At 39.2% G+C, this 20913-nt stretch overlaps 1 protein-coding gene across 1 annotated transcript in view; it reads left to right on the top strand.

The window, feature by feature from the left end:
* LOC105516618 (threonine aspartase 1-like) overlaps window positions 1-20913 on the top strand; it is a 256675-nt gene that overhangs the window by 108120 nt on the left and 127642 nt on the right. The window contains exon 7 of the mRNA XM_011948883.1: window positions 5336-5414. Coding sequence (XP_011804273.1) covers window positions 5336-5414 — 79 coding nt within the window. The remainder of the gene's footprint in view (window positions 1-5335; window positions 5415-20913) is intronic.

Raw genomic sequence — 20913 nt, 5'->3', positions numbered from 1 at the left:
TGTTTCTCATCTTTACAATGGGTGATCCTAGTTTTGCCACTTTCAGCAGGTTGGGCACTGGCCTGGGTATTTAGTAGAAATTTCATAAATGTGTGCCAGTTTCCATTTGCTCTCTGTAAATGTCACTCTCTTTAGGAATAAGGTCTACTTGACTATCCTGCTTGCTTTTTAGTTAGATACATGATTTTAGAGTTACATGTTTTATTTCCTCTATTCCATGTATAGTGACATTTGGCCCTTTACATCCCTCCTCTGATCAAGCATTTCAGCCATTTTATAAAATAACCAGTATTTCAGGTCACCAACACATGGTACCACTTAAAAAATCTAGAAAGGGGGATGCTCTAATTTATGTAAAATTTGCTTGTCCCCAGTTCATTTGTACATCCTCTTCACTTTGCCCCTCCCCCCATCTCCCATCTTTAGTTTTATACTGAGAATGAAATTTAACAATCCATTTGATCTAGGAAGATTTCTGAGGATAAACCAATTTTGACACATTACTTGTGGGCTTAATAAATATTTGTTGAGTAAACAAATGAATTGGATACTCTCATGGACTAGTTGCAAGGGTTCATTTAAACTCAGTATTTGGGTGGCATCTTATACGTGGAATGTGTCTTGGTATGCTTTGTGTGCTTTGCCACATTTGAAGAAGAGTCAATGTCACAGCTACTTTGTTCATGATGGTTAGTTACTATTTGAAGCAGAGAGATCCAATTCATGGAGAATATCACTGCACACCCCGAAGTGATGTTGCTTGATCTGCTCTAAGCTGCTTACATTCCTAGACTAGGAAAAAGGGGAAGGGAAGAATAATGAGTTTTGTGCTACTCTGCCTAGTGTACAAGGGGCTGTATAGGGAATGATTACTCCACGTGTGTACAATGCTTTGAACTCATTGTAAAAGCCTTTGTCTGGTCATGGTATTTTTCTTGCGTTGTAAAGTCCTGTGTATTTGTCAAGTTTGCAATAGGAAAATCAAGCTTGGCATATCAGATTTGGATACCCTAGTAGAGAAGGTGAGAGAAAATCCAGCAGAGTCACCTTTGATGCATTATAGTCCCCATGACTTTCTCACTGTTTTCTGTTTGTTTTGGTTAGCAAAATAGCAACAACAGAACTAAGGATGGTTCTGGACTATGTTAGCAGGATATTACGTCTAACAGTCTTGAAGCTATTCTGCCCCTGCACTTAGAACTGTCCTGAGCAAAAGAAATACTTCTGTAAAATTTATGTGTTCATTTGCCTCACTTGGCTAGTTTATGAATACCTAGCTTCTGAGAGTTATAAAATCAGGAAAGAGTTTGAAAAAAGAGTAAAAGGGCTTATAGGAAAATGCAGTTGCTTAATTGGATTATAATGCTTGGATAGAGGAGATGTAATAAACTTGAAACTATGTAAGTATCAGATGAGAGGTAAAGAACAGTTCTTTTTGACAAGCCCAAATGAAACAAAATACAAAAGTAAGTTATATCAAAGGCTAATTATTTTTTAAAGTGTGCTGAAACTAGATACTTTTAATGTATGTTAAATGCACAATTAACTATTTAAAAATTTTAGCATATTACCCTTCTGTAGATATGTGATAGCAGTGCAGATGGTGAATGGCAATTTGAGGCCAGGCGCAGTGGGTCACTCCTGTAATCCCAGCACTTTTGGAGGCCGAGGTGGGCAGATCAGTTGAGTTCAGGAGTTCAAGACCAACCTGGCCAACATGGTGAAACCTCATAGAGAAAGAGAAGTAGAGAAGGTGAGAGAAAAGCCAGCAGAGTCACCTTCAATGCATTATAGTCCCCATTACTTTCTCACTGTTTTCTGTAATCCCAGCACTTTGGCTCATGCCATCTCTACTAAAAATACAAAAATTAGGCCAGGTGCAGTGGCTCATCCTGTAATTCCCAGCACTTTGGGAGGCCAATGCGGGTAGATCACTTGAAGTCAGGAGTTCAAGACCAGCCTGGCCAACATGGTGAAACCTGTCTCTACTAAAAAATACAAAAATTAGCTGGGCGTGGTGGTGCAAGCCTGTAATCCCAGCTACTTGGGGGGCTGAGGCAGGAGAATCGCTTGAACCTGGGAAGCGGAGGTTGCAGGGAGCTGAGATCTCGCTACTGCACTCCAGTGTGGGTGAGACTGAGACTCCATGTCAAAATAAAACAAAAATTATCTGAGCATGATGGCTGACACCTGTAATCCCAGCTACTTGGGGAGGCTGAGGCAGGAGAATTGTTTGAACCTGGGAGGCTGAGGTTACAGTGAGCCAAACATGCCACTGCACTCCAGCCTGGGAGACAGAGCAAGACTCTGTCTCAGAAAAAAAAAAGATAAGAAATGGGAATTTGAATTAGAACTTATTTGCTTCTTTAGCTTACTGTAATTATTTGAATTTACAGTTTAGACATGAGAAAGGAATTATTATATTTCACTTGTCCCCCTAAACCTCGCCCCACCCCCACACAAATAGGCGGTTGAGTTTACTGGTTAAGTGTGGACTTTCGATCCAGGTAAACCTCTATTCTAATCCCACCTCCCCACTTACCATGCCCTTTACTTTGAACAAGTTACTTAACATCTTTCAGCTCCACTTTCTACTTCTGTAAAATGGGGATAAGCAGCTACCTTACAAACTTGTAGAAGATTCAATGTCAAAATGCATTTAAATTACATATTATAGCCCTTAGTAATAACAGCTAGAGCTAGTGTTAATTAAGCACTTGCTGTGTTCAGCAAATATGTTAATTCACATCATCCTGTGACAATATGAGGTAGGTATTTTCATTATCCTTATTGTATAGAAGAGGAAACTATGGCCCAGAGAAGATTAATAATAATATCATTTATATGACCTTATTTTACTGCATAATAGCTTTAATAAAATTTTAATACAGTTTTACTACCAAAAAGAATTAAGATTTTAAAAATTTGTTTTTAAAGGCTTGCTTAAGCTTGCCATATTTTATCCAAAGAAGTGGATAAGAGATGGACAACCTCTAATTCTTTTATCTTACCTATGACTGTCTTAGTCCAGTGAATTTCAGAAGGTTAAGAAGGAAGACGGTTTTAGGTCTTGAGACTAAGGAAGAGTATCATAAAGGGAATTTTCTTAAAGGGAAGGAACAAAGGGTAAGTGTAAATGTTCTTTTCTAGAAAGATGACCTTCCCTGGCTTTCTAAGAGGTGTCCTTGGGACCTTATTTACTATTTTTTGAGTGCAGGCTCCTGGTCATGTTAATTGTGGGAAATGTAAAAGATGATGATGATGGGCAGTTCAGAGTTTTCAATGAAGGAAGAATGGGTCCTTCCATTGATTTCTTGTGTTCTCTGAGACTTTGGCTGATCCAGCACTTGCTTTAGGGACTACCAGTTGAATAGTTATCCCACAGGTCTGCTAGTTTATTTATAAAATCATATTCTAAGTCACTTCTGAAGGGCTTTCAGTTGCCGCACTGACCCTGAGCCAGCATGTGTTTTAGAAGCATGGTGTTTTCAGAGGCAGTAAACAGATTTGCCACTGTCTACCATATTGAGAGTATCCTGCTCAGTTCTTGGTTCTACTTTTAAGAGGGGTATTTCGGTAACATCTGGAGACATCAACTGTGGGTCACATAAACATGGGAGACTTCATCTCTGGTTATCCAGGACACTGACTTATTTCTCTAGGAGGGTAATTATGAGAGAGTGGTGGGTTTGTGCATCGCAAAGTCTTGGGAACAGCTCACAAATTTTGGTTTCTTTGGGTTAGAAAAGAGAACTAGAATAGCTGTTTTTAAAAAATTGGAGGACTTTCTGGGGAGGTTACAATACTTCCAGAGAGCAGAGCCAGGACTAGTGGTTGGAAGTTATGATACAGCAGATATTTGCTACCAGTGGAAAGTGTCTGAAAATGGAATGTGTTCCCACATGGGGTAGTGAGGTTCTCGGTGTCAGAAGTGCCTCGGATGTTTCTGCTCTGGGTAGAATATTGGAGCTAATGATTTCTAAGATCCTTGTAAAAAAATAACAGAATATCGTACAAAGCTGAAGTCTGCTCACCATCCCCGGTCTTAGCCTATTCCCCAGTCCTCAGAATGAACTCCTAGGAAATATCAGTACTGCTTTATGGGAGTATGTTTTTCCTCCATCAATGGCAGGGAATACTGAATGTATTGTAGTTTGCTTTTTTTTTTCAATTCAACAATATGTTTGGGAGATCTTTCTATATTTGTTCTTAAAGATTTTTTAAAAAGCTTAATTCTTTTATTTTTAACCTTTGCAATGAATTCCACATACTGCCATGCCAGAGTTTGTTTAGCCATTTCCTTACCGATTAACATTGAGGTTGTTTCACGTTTCTCATTCTTATCAACCATGTAGTAATGAACTGTGGAGCGTGCCTCCTTGTGTTTTCTATGATAGCTAGCTAGCTAGGTTTTTTTTTTTTAATTTTAATTTCTACTTCTTACTATGGAGTGGAAAAGTTATTAGTTGTGATTTCCCTCCTAAAGTCAGAAAAGTCATTGTGGACATTGAAGAGAAATAGCATTATTAAAACAAAATAGGAATGATCGTCCTAATCTTTTATAAAACCATAGTAGCTTATTGTGTTCCTGATGGTTTCAGATGTATAAATCTGCTCTACCACCTAACAAAGTGATGAGCTTGAACAAAAGAAAGGAGGCTTTTTTGCCTCCCTAAAGCAAAAAAGCCTCCTTTCTTTTCATCTGGCTGACTCTAGCACAATGGTGAGTGTATATTGGACCCTTTGATACAGGACTGTTTGTACTTCCTCTTGTGTCAGTTCAACACAGACATGGAAAAGGCCCTTTTGAAGTAGGATTTCCTAGAGCATGGCAGGAGGACCAGCTGCATCCCAGTACCCCATGACCCTGGTTAACAGTACTGATTCCCAGGTCTTCCCCAGACACTAAATCAGAATTTCCAGGAATCAGGGTTCTTATCAGTAAGCTCCACGAGTAATCTGACACACACCTAGATTGAAAACTACTATTTTAAGCCAACCACATTGGTTTTAAGGGGCCAGAAGAACAACTAGCCGACAAATTACAAAAGGGAGAAGTTTTTCAGGGAAGGAAAAAATTACTGCTGATGACACTAAGAAACTTTCTTTTGCTATTTTCTGAAAGTTTTTAGATGAATGGAATTATCTGAAAACATAGTTTTGATAGTATTAAAAGCATCGTGCGGGTGGGTCATATACAACATCTGGTATTATCACCTAGTTGTTTTATATCATTATTAAACCAGGCTTTATTAGATGGGTATGATTTCTGTTGAAAACTAATAATTACATATGATATTTCTGAAATATTATATCTATTTTCTTTTTTCCCCAGGCTGCTCTTTATGGATGTGGCTGCTGGGCTGAAAATACTGGAGCTCATAACCCCTACTCCACAGCTGTGAGTACCTCAGGTATTTGCTGCTTTCATAACCATTTCTCATAACTTCAACCTTGCCAACCATTTAATGATTAAAAGCGATATTTGTAGGTAAACATAGAGCATGTGCTATGGCAGTGCACGGATGTGGGACAGAGCTTCAGTATTTGGGAGGTTTTAAGGGTTGTTTAGTATCACAGTGTAAATACTATACTTTGCTAACATTTTCTTTTCTTTTCTTTTCTTTTTTTGAGTCAGAGTCTCACTCTGTCCCCAGGCTGGAGCAGTGGTGTGATCTTGGCTCACTGCAACTTCTGCCTCCCGGGTTAAAGTGATTCTCAGTCTTCCAAGTAGTTGGGATTATAGGTGTGCACTACCACACCCGGATAATTTTTTGTATTTTTAGTAGAGACCAGGTTTTGCCATGTTGGCCAGGGTGGTCTTGAACTCTTGACCTCAAGTGATCCACCCTCTTTGGCCTCCCAAAGTGGTCAGATTAGAGGCGAAAGCCACTGCGCCCGGCCCACTGATATTTTCAGTACAACTCTGGAGTTAACTATGGTTAATTATATTTTTATAGAGAGATATTTTTTCTAATGATCCGTGATGCTGCCAAGTTTAGACAACAAAAGACATAAAAGTAGCAGGTCATTTCAAAAATTAACAGATAATCTCTTGGGTAAAATGTTGATGTAAAACTTACAAGGTGCATTTCCAAATATATAGTTTATGACATTCAGTCCTTGAATGACGCTTTCATTGTAATACAGGTCCTCTTTTTATATCTGTATTGTAAAGGCATTATTTAGTACAAAGTGTATGTGTGTGTGTGTGTGTGTGTGTGTGTGTGTGTGCAGGAGATGGGGAATGGTGGACATGGAGAGTTTTAATAGGCAGAATGGTTGTTGTCTATTTCCATACTTTAATCATGCCTGTGCCAGATGTACATAAAGCCTTTTCTCATTATGTGGTGATACCTCTGGTTGACAAAATAATATTGATTCATTCCTGTTTCATGTTATCCTTCAAGTTACAGTCCTATCCCTTTTTCTCTAACAGTCTCAGGCTTTATTGGGAGAGTAGACAAATATGGCTTCTTTTCCTACCTTTCTCTCTCCAATTTCTTATCACGTTGGTCTCTGCCCAACCACAGTAACAAAGCACCTAGTCCAGTGGCCATCTTATCCTGCTTTCTGCCTACTCTTTCTGCGATCTCTGATGCAGGTGACTTTTCTTTTTGCATGTAGCATAGATCCTGGAACCCTCTTGGTTTGTCTGCCTCTCTGACCTGTTCCATCTTGTCCTTCTTCACAGATTCTTACTCCTCTGTGCTCCCGTTACCAACAGCCCCAGGGTTGGGTCTTTGGTGAATTCTGTGCTTTCTTCTGCTGATTTCTTGTTATTTCTGCGTTCTCATGATTTCAGCTGTTCTCTCTCGGGATTGGCTTCCATGTCTGTATCTACCTTGGACTTTTGAGGTGCAGTGAGTCCTTTCTGACTTCCTGGTGGACATGTTCCTATAGGTGCTATGTATACATATCAGACTCAGGTTCAACAGAACATTTCATTCTTCATCCCACCCTGTGCCACCTTTCTCCTGTGTCCTCTATCTCTTTTATTGCTCTTATTCTCCTATCCTTTGCTCAGACTTGAAATCTTGGCACCATTCTCATATTTGTGGTTTCTTTCTGTTTCTTCTTTCCTGACTCTGTTCTTTCAGACTCGTGTTCCTATGCCTGCTTGTCTTAGCAGCCTCCTGACCTAGCTCCATTTCTTGCATCAGTGGAAAAACATGGCTGTGAGCCATTGGCCTCTCAGGAGAAGTCTAAAGATGAATTAAGGTTGAATCGAATCCATACTACTTTAATGGTTAAAAAATTGTTTTTAGTCATTTTTGAAGAAATGAGCATAATATAATAATATGAGTTAATTTTTAAATTTAATTTAATATTCATGGCACATGAAAACCTTGATGCATAATGTTTACAAATTAGGCTGTGAACATAATTTAGTATGGCCCTGTGTCTATGGAAAATTGTAATATTTGAACAAACCAAAGACAAATTCATCGTTTCATTTGGATTTTCCCAAAGAAATCACAGTTGGAATCATGTATTATAAGAGTTTTATTTTGGTCAATATGTTGTTCAGTTAGATAGGTTATTGTTTAGACATTACTTTCATATCTAGATGTTAGGAGAATTGGGTTCTATTCTAAACTGAAATCCTGAGAGCCTGCCTGCTTGTGTCAATTTGGAAAAGAGATTTCCAAGTCAACCACTCCCCTACTCTTATTTTAAAAATAGGTGATGTGCAAGTTGGAATAAGAACATACTCCATGGATTTGATTCTATTAAGTAGAATGCAAAGAATGGGTAGGTAAAGTTAAAATTGTAAAATTGAGGTTTTTCTCCATTCCTTTTGAATATTTCCTCCTTTGCCTATCCTGTGTCAGTTGAAGATAGTTTTATATGACTAAAGATACCTTTAGCTTTCCAGTTCATGACATCCAGTGTAGCTTTTTAACTTAGATACCCAGCTTGTCATATTATACGCTTCCCAAGCTAAAAGACTAACCTTCATCAGCCCACAGAACCTGGGGATGATAGACTAAATCTCCAGTCCCTCCTGTCCATTGGAGTTTGTGTGATTGCTTCACTCTTGTTTCTCATGGGGCTGTTGCTAAGAAGTTGACGATGGAAACACATGGCAGAGTTGGGTGATCAAGTCAGAAGAAAGGTGGAGCACTGGATTTTGCAACTGTTTGGCCAAAACAGAGAAGACTTGTGCCTTAGGCTGCTGCAGAAAATCCATTTTAGGTTTATATATATTAGAAGGTGGTAATTGAAAAGCAGAGAAAAGATAATTAGTTATGGTTAGGATAGGGCTCTCCCAAGGCCAGATGGGTGATTTGGTCATTAGCCTGAGGGATAAACTCTAGCATCTTGTTCTCATCACTGGGTGGGGAGAAATGAGGAAGGACTGGAGGAGAGGGGGTGGAGTAGCAGGAGCTGACCTTTCAAACTCTGACTAATGTTCTGGCATCATAGGAATTTGCCTAGCTAGGGATAGAGTAGAGCAGACACAAGGATTCCTGTCCAGACTTTTCCAGACCCACTAGCTGTGGAGCCTGGGCAAGGGGTTATTTATAAAACCAGAATAATATCTACCATTACTGTAAGGGATAAGTAAGTTGACATACGCACGGCTTTTAGTGCATTTCTTTTCCCAGAGTAGGGGCTCAATACTTACTGTATTCCACTGAATCTGAGTCATCATCCTTTATCAGATACACTGTAATTTTTATACCACTAAGGAAACGAAAGACTGTCAATTAAAGTATAACACACTGCCTTGTCATCACTTAATGCATAGTGGTTGCTTTACAGGAAAATAGAATTAGGAATGTTCCACCAGTGAGAAGTATTTGCTTCACTGATAACAAAGTCATGCCTCTTTGCCATTTCCATACCTTTCTATGTGTACAATTATTTTTAATTTGAATTCTATATCGTAATCCTTCTGAACACATTTTGAACAACAGTTTAACTCAACACATGTAGTTCCAACATGGCACATAACTGACGGGTCAACACTTGCAAACTGCTTGCATCTAGAGTCAGTGGCAGCTCTGTCACCACTGCAGCCTGGAGGATAACATGGGAGGATGCATCAGTTATAACACACCTCCTGAATCCAGAAGTTTAAAAATGTGAAAAAAGTATATTTTAGAATTGATAAATTATAGTAAAAGCTTTTCTTTCTTTCTTTTTTTTTTTTTGAGACGGAGTCTTGCTCTTTCGCCCAGGCTGGAGTGCAGAGTGCAGTGGCCGGATCTCAGCTCACTGCAAGCTCCGCCTCCCGGGTTCACATCATTCTCCTGCCTCAGCCTCCCGAGTAGCTGGGACTACAGGCACCCGCCACCTCACCCGGGTAGTTTTTTGTATTTTTAGTAGAAACGGGGTTTCACCGTGTTAGCCAGGATGGTCTCGATCTCCTGACCTCGTGATCCACCCGTCTCGGCCTCCCAAAGTGCTGGGATTACAGGCTTGAGCCACCGCACCCGGCCAAGCTTTTCTTATTCTCAGCTTTTTCTTGAAAATAAATAATTTGTTTCAGACTCTCTTGAGGCAGTAAGATAAATTCTTAAGGAAAGGAGGGCTGTGGGTATATTTGTGTCTCCTGAGTGCCTGACACACAGCCTTATATAGGGTGAGTGCCTAGTATACAAATAAAAATTAAGAAATGTATGTGTGGGTCCTTCCTCTGAGAAGAATGCTTACTTTTTCAAACAGATTATTCACCATGGACTTTCTTTAAATAGGATTTTAAAATATGATTCAGTTTACCAAATTTGGATTCACACATAATTTTTCAGTAACACAGCAAATGCATAATGTAAGATATATCTGGGATCTGTCTCTGGCTGTGGAAAGGAAGAGCAGATTGAAGATTAGAAGAACAGAAGGAGGGGAAAAATGCAAGAGATTTTATGCTTTGGTTTACCTTAACATTGCTTTTCTGTTACTTGTCCATACAGTTATTTTTTCTTTCCTTTTTTTTTTCTTTTTCTGTTTTTTTTTTTAAAACAAAAAACAAAAACCTCCTTTGCCTATCCTGTGTCAGTTAAAAAAAAAAAAAACCCTCTGTCGCCTAGGCTGGAGTAAATGCAGTGGTGTGATCATGGCTCGTTGCAACCTTGGACTTCTGGGCTCAAGTGATCCTCTTGCCTCAGCCTTCCAAGTAGGTAGGACTACAGGTGCACACCATCACACCTGGCTAATTTTTAATTTTTTTGTAGAGACAGGGTCTTGCTGTGTTGCCCGGGCTGGTCTTGAACTCCTGAGCTCTAGTGATCCTCCCACCTTGGCCTCAAAAAGTGCTGGAAACAGTGAGTACAGGGGCACTGATGGCAGTTGACTAAGATCAGAAGATGTAGGTGTCATTCCCCCTCCTTAAAGTGTTCTGGCATGAAGAAAGACCTGCTACCTTGTTTCTGCTGTGAGGCCAAAGGATTTCTGATTTTCTCAGTTCTTTGCTTTTCAAGGTCTTGGCTCTGGGCATTTCTAGAAACCTGAGGACCGAGAGAGCTGTGGTCAGGACTTGCCAGGAGTAGCTTCAAAAGTAGATGGGATTAAAAAAATACAAAAATTGAGAACAGCCTTATGCCTCAATATTTCTGAGCTAGTGATTAGTTTCTTCCTCAAGGGCTAGGAGAATATTCCATTCCTTTTTGATTTCTCAACTTAATGAACAGCCAGAGGTCTTCCTCTGCCCCTCTGTGGGAGATTGTCTATGGGACTGTGTTAGAAAACTCGTGCCCGGGGACCTGTGTCAGGAGGGCACAAGACAGCCTTTTCTGTGAGAGGGGAGTTATGTGACAGCAGAAGCGATGGGAGACCACTGCTGAGATATTTACAGATGCCATGTGGCCATTGCTGTTTAAGGATATGTGGAAGGCAGGCAGGAATCCATGCTTCACCTTCTATTTAGGAGCAGTTATTCTTGTACTGTGTGTGTCACAGGCACTCTTGGTGAATACAAGGCCTATGCTACTGAGGACTCCGTGCGGGTCACCTAGGGTTCCAGTCTTCCTTCTAGCCTTCTCCCCGTTTCTTAGCAACCCTTCAAGGTGAAACCTCAAGGAATTTTCTATACTCAAGGTTTATTATTTTCTTTAGTTCTCTCCTCTCACTCACTTTTATTCTACTTCAGTCGGACTTCTCCGCTACCACTCCATCAGTCTGTTCTTGTCAAGATTAACAGTTACCTCTAAAGTCATGTGATTATAGGTAGCATTTGACACGGTTGCTCAAGTAACTTGCTCCTCCTGTAAATACTGTCCTTAATAGACTTCCAGGGACCACACTCTCCTGTTTGTCCTGCCACCTCACTGGCTGCTCCTTCTCAGTCTCCTTTGTTAATAGTCCTCACCTCTTTGACCTCTCAGTGTTGGAGTGCCTCAGTGCCTGGTCCTTGAACCTCTTCTCCCTTTCTTTGTGTGCCTGCTCCCTTTGTGTCTCATCCAGTCTGATGGCGAAGTACCACCTGTGTGCTGATGATGCCCACGGTTTTATCTCCAGCCTGGGCCTCTCTCCAGAAATGAGTTATAATTCAAGTGCTTGGTAAAATCTCCACTTGTATGTATAACAGACATCTATTTAGCATGTCCGAATATGAGCTCTTGCCTAACCCTAAACCTGTTCTCTTGAAATATTTTCCCCACAACAGAGTCAATTCCAGTGGCTCAAGTCAAAATTTTGGGTTCATCCTTGACCGTCTTTTCTATCTCAGTCACATCCAATTCAGCAACAAACTTTGTCTGCTCTCCTCCCTGAATATATTTAAAATCTGACCACTTCTCAGCACGTTAATGGCCACCAACAATTCTGTGGTGCCATTATCTCTTATCTGGATCATTGCTAGCCTCCTAGCTGGTTTCTTGCTTTTTGCCCCTTTCCCCCTTTATTTGGTTCTCAACCCTGCAGCTGGTGTTCAAACCGAACTCAAATGATGTCATACCTCTATTTTGAACTGTTCAGCCACTTCCCTTCTTAATAAATGGGAAAGCCAAAGTCTTTATGAAGGGTCTATAAGGCCTTGTTGGAGATACTTCTCAGCTTCCCCTCAGAAGCTCTTGCTTTTCTTCCCGTGCTCACACAATTCCAGCTATGTTGGCTGCCTTGCAGTACTTCACACATGCCATGCACACTCCCGCCTTAGGGCCTTTGTCAACTGCTGCTTCTCCTTTAGCTTTTCACCCTCAGTGTCTTAAGCCCCCACCCTCATCTCATCAGGCCTTTATTCAAATAAGTCACCTCGATGAGCTCTTCCCCATCCATCCTATATGAACATGGAGTTCTTCCTTCAGCCAACATTTCCTGTCTCCCTTTCATATTTTGTTTTTTTCCCATAGCAAGTATGATTATCTAATATTTTATATCTTTAAACAATTTTCTTTTAAAAAAATTGGTTTTATTTTCTAATTTGAGTTGTTCCTTTATTTTTCTTTCTTTTAATTTCAACTTTTACTGTAGATTCATGGGTACATATGCAGGTTTGTTACATGAATATATTGCATGATACTAAGTTGTGGTATGATTGATCCCATCACCCGGGTAGTGAGTGTGGTACCCAGTAGATAGTTTTTCAACCCTTGTGCCTCTTCTTGTCTCCCTACTCTAGTAGTCCTCATTGTCTATTGTTCCTATCTTTATGTCCATGTGTACCCAATGTTTAGCTGCCATATATAAGTGAGAACATGTGGTGTTTGGTTTTCTGTTTCTGCATTAATTTACTTAGTGGCCTCCAGCTACATCCATGTTGCTGCAGAGGATATGTGTGTGTTTTTGTTCTTTTCTATGGCTGCGTAGCGTTCTGTGGTATATATGTACCACATTGTATGTATTTAATTCACCATTGGTAGGTATCTAAGTTGATTCCAGGTCTTTGCTGTAGGGAATAATACTATGATGAACATGTGAGTGCCTGGTCTTTTTGGTAGAACAATTTATTTTCCTTTGAGTATATACCCCGTAATGGGACTGCTGGGTCAAATGGTAGTTCTGTTTTTAGTTCTTTGCTATTTTCTTTTTATTTTCTACCCTGCTCTAAACTCCTTAGGGGTTGAGATTTTCATCAGCTTTGTTCATTGATGTGTGAATGTTGCTTATTACCTAGAACTGCTGAATGAGTGTGAATGAATATGAATGACAAACAAATACATTGCGGTGGGGTGAGCAAGTGAAACCCAGATGAGTGAAGGCTGAGAGGAAGGCAGATGAGGGGCTAATAGTGGTATATTCTGGATAAGAGCAGAGGATGCCTGAAGAAGATGATTGAGTGTGAGGTGTATGGGGTTTAATTTGGGGACTTAGGTGGTGGTGGTTAGACATTTTCTTTGATATGAAAGGGGGACTCTTGAGTAGGGAGATAATCATACTTTTAGAAGATACATGAAGATAGCTCTTTCTTCTCTGAGAGTGTTCTGGCATGGTGAGCAATGATCCAGACACTGAGAAGCAAAACTAGTCAAGGAGTTAAATACATTGCTCTTGGTCCTGGTGGTGACATCCAGAATCTTTAGTCCACTTTGATTCCTTAATCTGCCTTGTTGGGCAGGCTGACACTGGCTTCTCAGAAGTTTCTTGTCCTTGTGAAAGAATAAACCTTCATAATTTTGTCACACTCAACAAGATTCTTAAAATGCTGAGAACTAGGAGCTGCCACTGGAGCTGAAATAATTTGAGACATAGTATGTGGGGGTGGGAATAATGCCATGGGAAATCTTCTTGTGACTTATGACTTCTAGATGTGAGCCTAGATAAAACCCTAACGTTTGTAAACAATATCTTAAAAGCACTTGACTCTTTGGACTGTTTGGTTGTTGGGGGTGGGAAAAGTAATATTCATTTACAGATAACAGAGTATATAAACTACGAGCACATTTCTAAGAACTGAAGTAATTATCTGGGATGGGAATTCTATTCTGAGTTTGTTGCATACTCTAATTAGGTCACTTCATATCTGATTAACTTTTAACATATTGCTTCTTGCTCTTTATATAAGTAAAGTCACTGATGGTGCAAAATTATGTAGAATTCTGAATTATGCCAGACCATTTTCAAAGAAACCAGTTCAATGTGACGGCAATTGATATATCTTAGAGATTTTAAGTGAGTGGATTTTTTCCTTTCATTCAGTGCGACATGTTACGTGTATCTTAGAAATTTTAAATGAGTAGATTTTTTTTCCCGTTTGTGAAATAATGCATGCTCATTGATAGAATTTGGAAAATGAGACCGATAATTTTTGCCATCCTGTGGTAGTCACTATTAATATTTTCGGTGGACTTTTGCTATTAAACAAAAGTGGGAATACTGCTTAGCTTGTATTGTGCTTTGTTCATTTAATATTTTGTAATGAACATTTTTATGTATTATTATTCTTCGAAACATAATTTTAAAGGATATGAAGGATGTCTTTCCATGCATCATGAGTTCAGGTATTTTGCTCCTCAGCAAGATGACTTGTAATTGGCCTTATGCAATAAAGCAGCAGCTGTTTTAGAGGCTCTTATTCCATGATCTAGCCTGGTTATGATAAAAGAGAATTAAAAACATAGTCCTTGTCCTCACAGGACATGGAAGCTGGGACCTTGGTAATATAGGAAACTTTCTTGCCAATGTAGAAATATGTTGACATATTGGCTATAGCAAAAGGCTTATTGGCACCGAATGAGGCTCTGCTGCATCCATTCGCCTAGGGAATGTGCACTGTGGTGCTTCCCAAAGGATCACTTGCAGGTGCCTCCGTGTACCTGATGGCTTGACTGTTGTTGCAGCCATCAGTACATCTCCTTTTCTTGCCACCTTTCTCTCCCCAAATCTCACCAAAACCAGTTGTTTTTAATCTTAGCACTACTCATCACTCTCCTACACTCACTGAAATGCCTTCAGCCCCTAACCTCTGGAAGAGCTGAGGACATCCTGGAGGGAAGGTAAGTCTTTCTCTGGAAGAGATTGTAGACCTGGGACATAATGGATAAAGTGATCCCCAAGATGTACTTTTGATGTTTTAATTTCTCAGATTTTTTGCTAGATACTTACTTTGCATTGCTTTGTTGTTTTGTGAAAGAGCAGACTTCTAATTTTAAAACAAAAGGTGAAGAAATGGTAAAAACAGAGACATAAGATCAAGTGATGGGTTAAAATGCCAGTCCTGCTATCCTTGATGTAGTTCTCCCTTTGATTGTTCTCACTTGAAAGGATGCCTTTTCCTTCCTATTGTGGAGTACTACCTGCTGTCAGTTGGAGAGGGGGTAAGTTGAGCAACCTGTCAAAGACTTTCTAAGCTCCCTTCATATGGTTCACAGAAACAGGGCTGGATTTTCATTTCTTCTTTCATTCAACAGGAGTCTCTTTCATGTTTGAAAATTGAAAACGCGTGTTTTTCAGTGTGGAGCGAGGATGTGTGTGCCCTCTGGCACACCTGTTTCTAATTTCCTGACTTGAAAGCATAACCCATCAAAAGGAGGAGAAAAACAATTTCTTTGTGACATGCTGCTTCGTGGCCCTTGCTGGACTCAAGGCCTTCATGGGTTTGCCGCCTTGGTTCCCTCTGTAGAAGGTTCTTGTGAGAGGCAGAATTCACTAAATACAACTAGTGCGTTTTATGGCATAGGGCTGTTTTTGGTATTATTTTGTTGCAGTTCTTTTCAGCTCAGGAAATTTACTTGAAATAAGATTTATTTAAAAAAATATATTAAATTTAGCTGAGCAGTATATGTTGGAAGGATATCTGTAAGCTGATCAGTGAGCCGACTGACTGGCTAGGAATAGGGTTTGGTTGAGCATACGAATGTTTAAATTCCATAGTGCTGTTTAACATAAATCAAATAGTTCCAATGGGCTGCTTCATGTTTGTGTGTACTTTAAAGTCATGCCAGCTTAAATGACTGTGAGGTACGATGTGTTGACTTTGAGTTTTGTAAATTGATAATTTGTTGCTATGAAAATTGTACATGGTATAACTCATCACTTCCTGAAGGTACTTAGTATGTCTGATACTGGCAAGCTGTCATGAAAAAATTGATGCCCAGGGAATTCCGGGCTTTTGCTTTCAGATGCTTGAAATGTAGATATTTAGTTCTTAAGATTTCCCTGGACATTGTAAGTATAAGGTGTATTGATCTTTAAACACAAACTTCAGTTCGGGCTCCTGTTTCTCAGCTTTCTTTGGGATAATAATCTGAATGGTGTATTCTCGAGTTTTTTTTTGTTTGTTTGTTTTGTTTTTGCGTTTTTTAAGTACATGAATCACCTTGGGGATCTTGTTAAAAGGCAGGGCTGTGATCCAGTGGGTCTGGAATGAGTCCTGGGATTGTGCATTTTCCCAAGCTCTCGGGTAATGACAGTGCTGCTGGTCCACAGACAGTACTTTAAGCAGCAAGACAACACTTTGATGGGCAAAGTGGTGCTGTGCAACACCCATCACATACAAATTACCAGTTGCTTTCCTCATTGTGTTTTGGTGCATCTAAAGCTAAGATGATCTGGTGCATATTCTTGACTCTTGGGTATCCCTGTGAGCATTAATGAATAGTTTAACAACTGACCATTTGGGCTAGCATGGATGGGGACTACCAAGACAGGCTTATTGTGTTGGAAGAAGTGATGCTTATGTTTTCAGATTCTTATGGAATATACCAATTCCTGTATGTTAGCCAAGGTTCTTGCTGCAAACAGAAGTGAATACAACAAACTACTAACTTGAAAAGGTGCTGATAGAGGGGTTAGAAAGGCATAGTGCTGAATCACATGTATTTATTTTAACTAGCTCTGTTCACGATGGCTGGTTAATTTGGGAAAAAAGATTTATTGATGAATCGTGGAGAGAAAGTGGGAACATGTAAATATAGAATGCAGAAAGAGTTTGCCTTTTTATTAACTTGTTATTGAATATATGTCATGGTTCTCATTAGTGAATTGCAGCATGATCCAGCCCACAGTATAAAATGCCTTGATTAAAGGTACCTTACATTTTCATTTTCAGAATATTTTGTTCATATCATGAAAAGTGCACTTATTTGTATATTTTTCTTTTAGCTTTGATAAAAAAGAATTGAAATAAATACTGACTAGTAGAAAGCATGGATAGTTGTTTAAAAAAATCTGAGTTGGATATTGAAGAAATAGAGACAACTAAAATTCTACAATGGTATTTTAGGTCTGCCTGTACCTACATTGAATTGAAGAGCAAGTACACTTAGGGGCACATTGAGGTGAGGGATTTATGGGCTTTGGAATCAGACTTCAGCTTGAATCCTAATGGAGGGAGCAGATTGGAAGGATTGTGCCCATCCATCCCAGGATTGGGACACCTTTCCTTATGGAGGAGAAACACATGCTATGCCAATTCTCATGGATGTTCTTACTTTGCACCATTGAATTTCCTATTAGTTGGGACTCTCTTATGGCTGTGTTTAATAATGCTGAGGAGTTCTGGTTTCTCCATTTCTCTCTCTCTATACCAGCCCTAGAAGATTTTACTGGTTCTTCAAATTTTCCTTGTAAATTATATATGTTGTAACCTATCATAATTATCACTGTTTACTAATATTGATGATAGAATAATTAATAGGCTCCCAATTGAAATCTGCTAAGATGATATAGTGATGTGTTCTCAGAAATATAAAAGAATATTTACTGCAGTATAGCTAAGATAGCTTGTAAAATTCACGTCAAAGGATAATAAGGATTTGAAGATTTGCTGCACATTTGTTTCACCTGAATTCTTTCCTGTCCTTAAAATTTAGATTTGCCTGTGTTCTACCTGTTATGCTTTCCTTCTCATGCAAAAGTAAATTTTGTGGGAAATGGAAATATAATATTTTCAAGTTAAAGATTTTTTGTCTTTGTTTTACATATCCTCCTTTGTCTGACTCATCTTACCTGTTTTGATTTTATTCTTCATCTTAGTAGCAGGTCTTTCTTTATAGCTTTTCATATCAGAATTATAACATTTGTATCTGGAATAAGCATAAGCAATATAGTCCTGGACTTTCCTCAGAACCACCTTTGCAAGTTCAACCCTGCCTGTGCCATCAAGTTTTCAGCAACTCGCTACAGGAATTACACAGGTTTGTCTTATTAATCTACAAGTCCAGGCAACTCTTATTATTTAATAGAAAGTCCTAGCTACTCTCATTCACTTTATTTTTTCTTTCTGGTATAATTGCAATATAAACAACTTAGCACAATTTCTTGAGGAGGAGTGCATGTTTCTCTTTTGCTCTTGTTTATAATCCCTTCCCTCCTTATCCATGTGGTGAAGCCTGAGGTGAGCTCAAATATTGTCTCTTTTCTGCAGCCATTCTCCCTCCCTCTCTCCCCACTTCTTGCTCTCCCTTCTGTCTGTCTCCCTCCCTCCCTCCCTCTTTTCTTTCTTCCCATGCCCAGCTTCAAAGATTTACTCCCTCCAAGATCAGTGGTGCCATGATGTGGAACTTACACTACTCTTGGTTGTTCTTCTCCCCAAAGCCTAGGAGGTCCTTGAGGACGGGACTATTGGCTTAAAGATGTAGTAGGTACTCAATAAACATCAGTTGAATTGAATTCAGGAACCTTTACCTTTTTTGAAGCACTGTCGAACAGATTCTGCTTGGCAAAACGACTGACTTGTTCCACGTTGGTAAACTGGAACTAGTGTTCCTGTTTGTTTAGGAACTTAAGGTATTGTTCTGTGAAGTGAAGAGTAATTTAAGTTTGGATGGGTGTGGTTTTGATAAAATCTATTACCGTTTTCTCTTACTGTAGTGATTAGGGTGCTTTGGGTTGCAGTTAACAGAAATTACTACACAAATTGGGTTCAATAATAAGAAAATACATGATTTTATGTAAGAGAAAGTTCGGAGGTAGGAAGACTCCAGGGTTAATTGGTTCAGGGGCTCCATTGATGACATCAAGGACCTGCTTCTCCACGTCTCTTGCTTGTTCCATTGCCATCATTGTTGGCTTCTTTCTTGGGCTGATAGCCCAATGGCTGCTGCATTACCAGAAAACTCATCACAAAAAGATCTCCAGAGGAATTTTAAAAAAATAATCTTTTTTTAGTTTTTTTTTTCTCCTAGGAATGAGGACCACTTTCTTGAGAAGCTCCCCAGCTGACTTCTCAATCGATGTTTTGTTGATTGGCTAATGTCGTGTGCTTATTTCTGGATCAATCACTGACAGAGGAACATGGGATTACCCATTAACCAGTGATGGGTACACGGCATGCCTATGGGTTATGTACGTGACTGTGGGTGGGTAGAAAGCAGAAGGAGATCAAATTTCATTCTGGAAAGGAGAAGGGAGTAGATGTGTAGGTGATAGCCACTGGTATCCTACTAAACTTGACACTTGCCATCATTTTGTGATCAGTAATAAGGGCGAACCAAAAACTAAAAAAGATAATAATAAGGATGATAACAGTAGTTAGCATCTGTTGAGCATGTGCCATGCTCACATACTGTGCTGAGTACTTTTTACATAATGATTCTCATTTTCAAATGATTTGTAGTTCAGAGATGTCAAACAGTGCCTGAATGCCCAAGGAATATAATATGTCTTCACTCAATGAAGGTGGAATAATTTGAGAAGGAAGAAAGGCTAAATTTAAGTTTAATTAGCTATTTTTATTCTTACTAGAAAAGTTATAGATTAGGTATTTAGAGAGTTAAAAAAAAACCATGTAATTGTCATTTAAATCTATTCTTACCAAAGCCATGCATCCTTTATTTTTGGCTAACAGAGAGCTGGCCATAGAAAATGGATGTTTTTGTTTTGAAAAATCGAATACAGTAGATAAAAAAAATGCTACCACAAAGTTTGTTTATATCTTCATTTCACTTAAATTGAGTAGAAGAAATGGAATCTGGCCTTTTTCCTGTTGTTTATGTTCTGCTTTGCTTCTTGGTTCTGGGGGCAAGATTCCTAGTTGTGTTTGAATTTGTTTTCCTCTCAAGTATCATTTGCAAAATTAGTGTGGGAATTAATAAACTGTTTCTATTCAATAAGTGTTGTAATTGTCCTAATATGACATAATATAATGCTGTTTCATTAGCATAATAACATTCAAATATGTGCTCATTTAGCCTCATTCTACTGTTTTTTTTTTTTTTAGTCTAGAAAAGAAGGAATGTGCTTTGCATAAGTAACCAGTATGATCTTTATTTATTAACTTTCATTTTAGGTTCAGGAGTACATGTACAAGTTTGTTATATAGGTAAATTGCAGGGGTTTGGTGTGCAGATTATTTTATCACCCAGGTAATAAGCATAGAACCCAGTAAGTAGTTTTTTGACCAGGAAGGTGAAAGATCTCTACAACAAGAATTACAAGACCAGGCATGGTGGCTCACACCTGTAATCCCAGCACTTTGGGAGGCCAAGGCGGGTGGATCATGAGGTCAGGAGTTCGAGACCAGCCTGTCCAATATGGTGAAACCCTGTCTCTACTAAAAAGTACATACAAAAATTAGCCAGGCGTGATGGCGTGCGCCTGTAGTCTCAGCTACTAAGGAGGCCGAGGCAGGAGAATTGCTCGAACCCAGGAAGGCAGAAGTTGCAGTGAGCCGAGATCACGCCATTACACTCCAGCCTGGTGGCAGAGTGAGACTCTGTCTCAAAAACAAAACAAAACAAACAAAAAGCATTACAAAACACTGCTCAAAGAAATCAGAGATGACACAAACAAATGGAAAAACATGAGATGATTGCCACAATGAAGCTAATTAACATAATCCATCAACTCACATTGTTACCTTTTTTGGTGTGGTGAGAATAAATATCTACTCTCTTAGCAAAGTTCAATTCTATAATACATTATTATTAACTGTAGTCACAATGCTATATATTAGTCCTCCAGATTTTATTCATCATACAACTGTAAGTTCATACCCTGGGACATTATCTCCTCATTTTATCACCCTGGTAACCACTCTTCTATTGTCTGTTTCTATAAGCTTGACTTTAGATTTTTTTTTTTTTTTTT

This window comes from Colobus angolensis, unplaced genomic scaffold (assembly GCF_000951035.1).
Source record: "Colobus angolensis palliatus isolate OR3802 unplaced genomic scaffold, Cang.pa_1.0 Scaffold285, whole genome shotgun sequence".
In the NCBI taxonomy this organism is placed as follows: domain Eukaryota; kingdom Metazoa; phylum Chordata; class Mammalia; order Primates; family Cercopithecidae; genus Colobus; species Colobus angolensis.
This window is presented reverse-complemented; position numbering and strand designations above follow the sequence as displayed.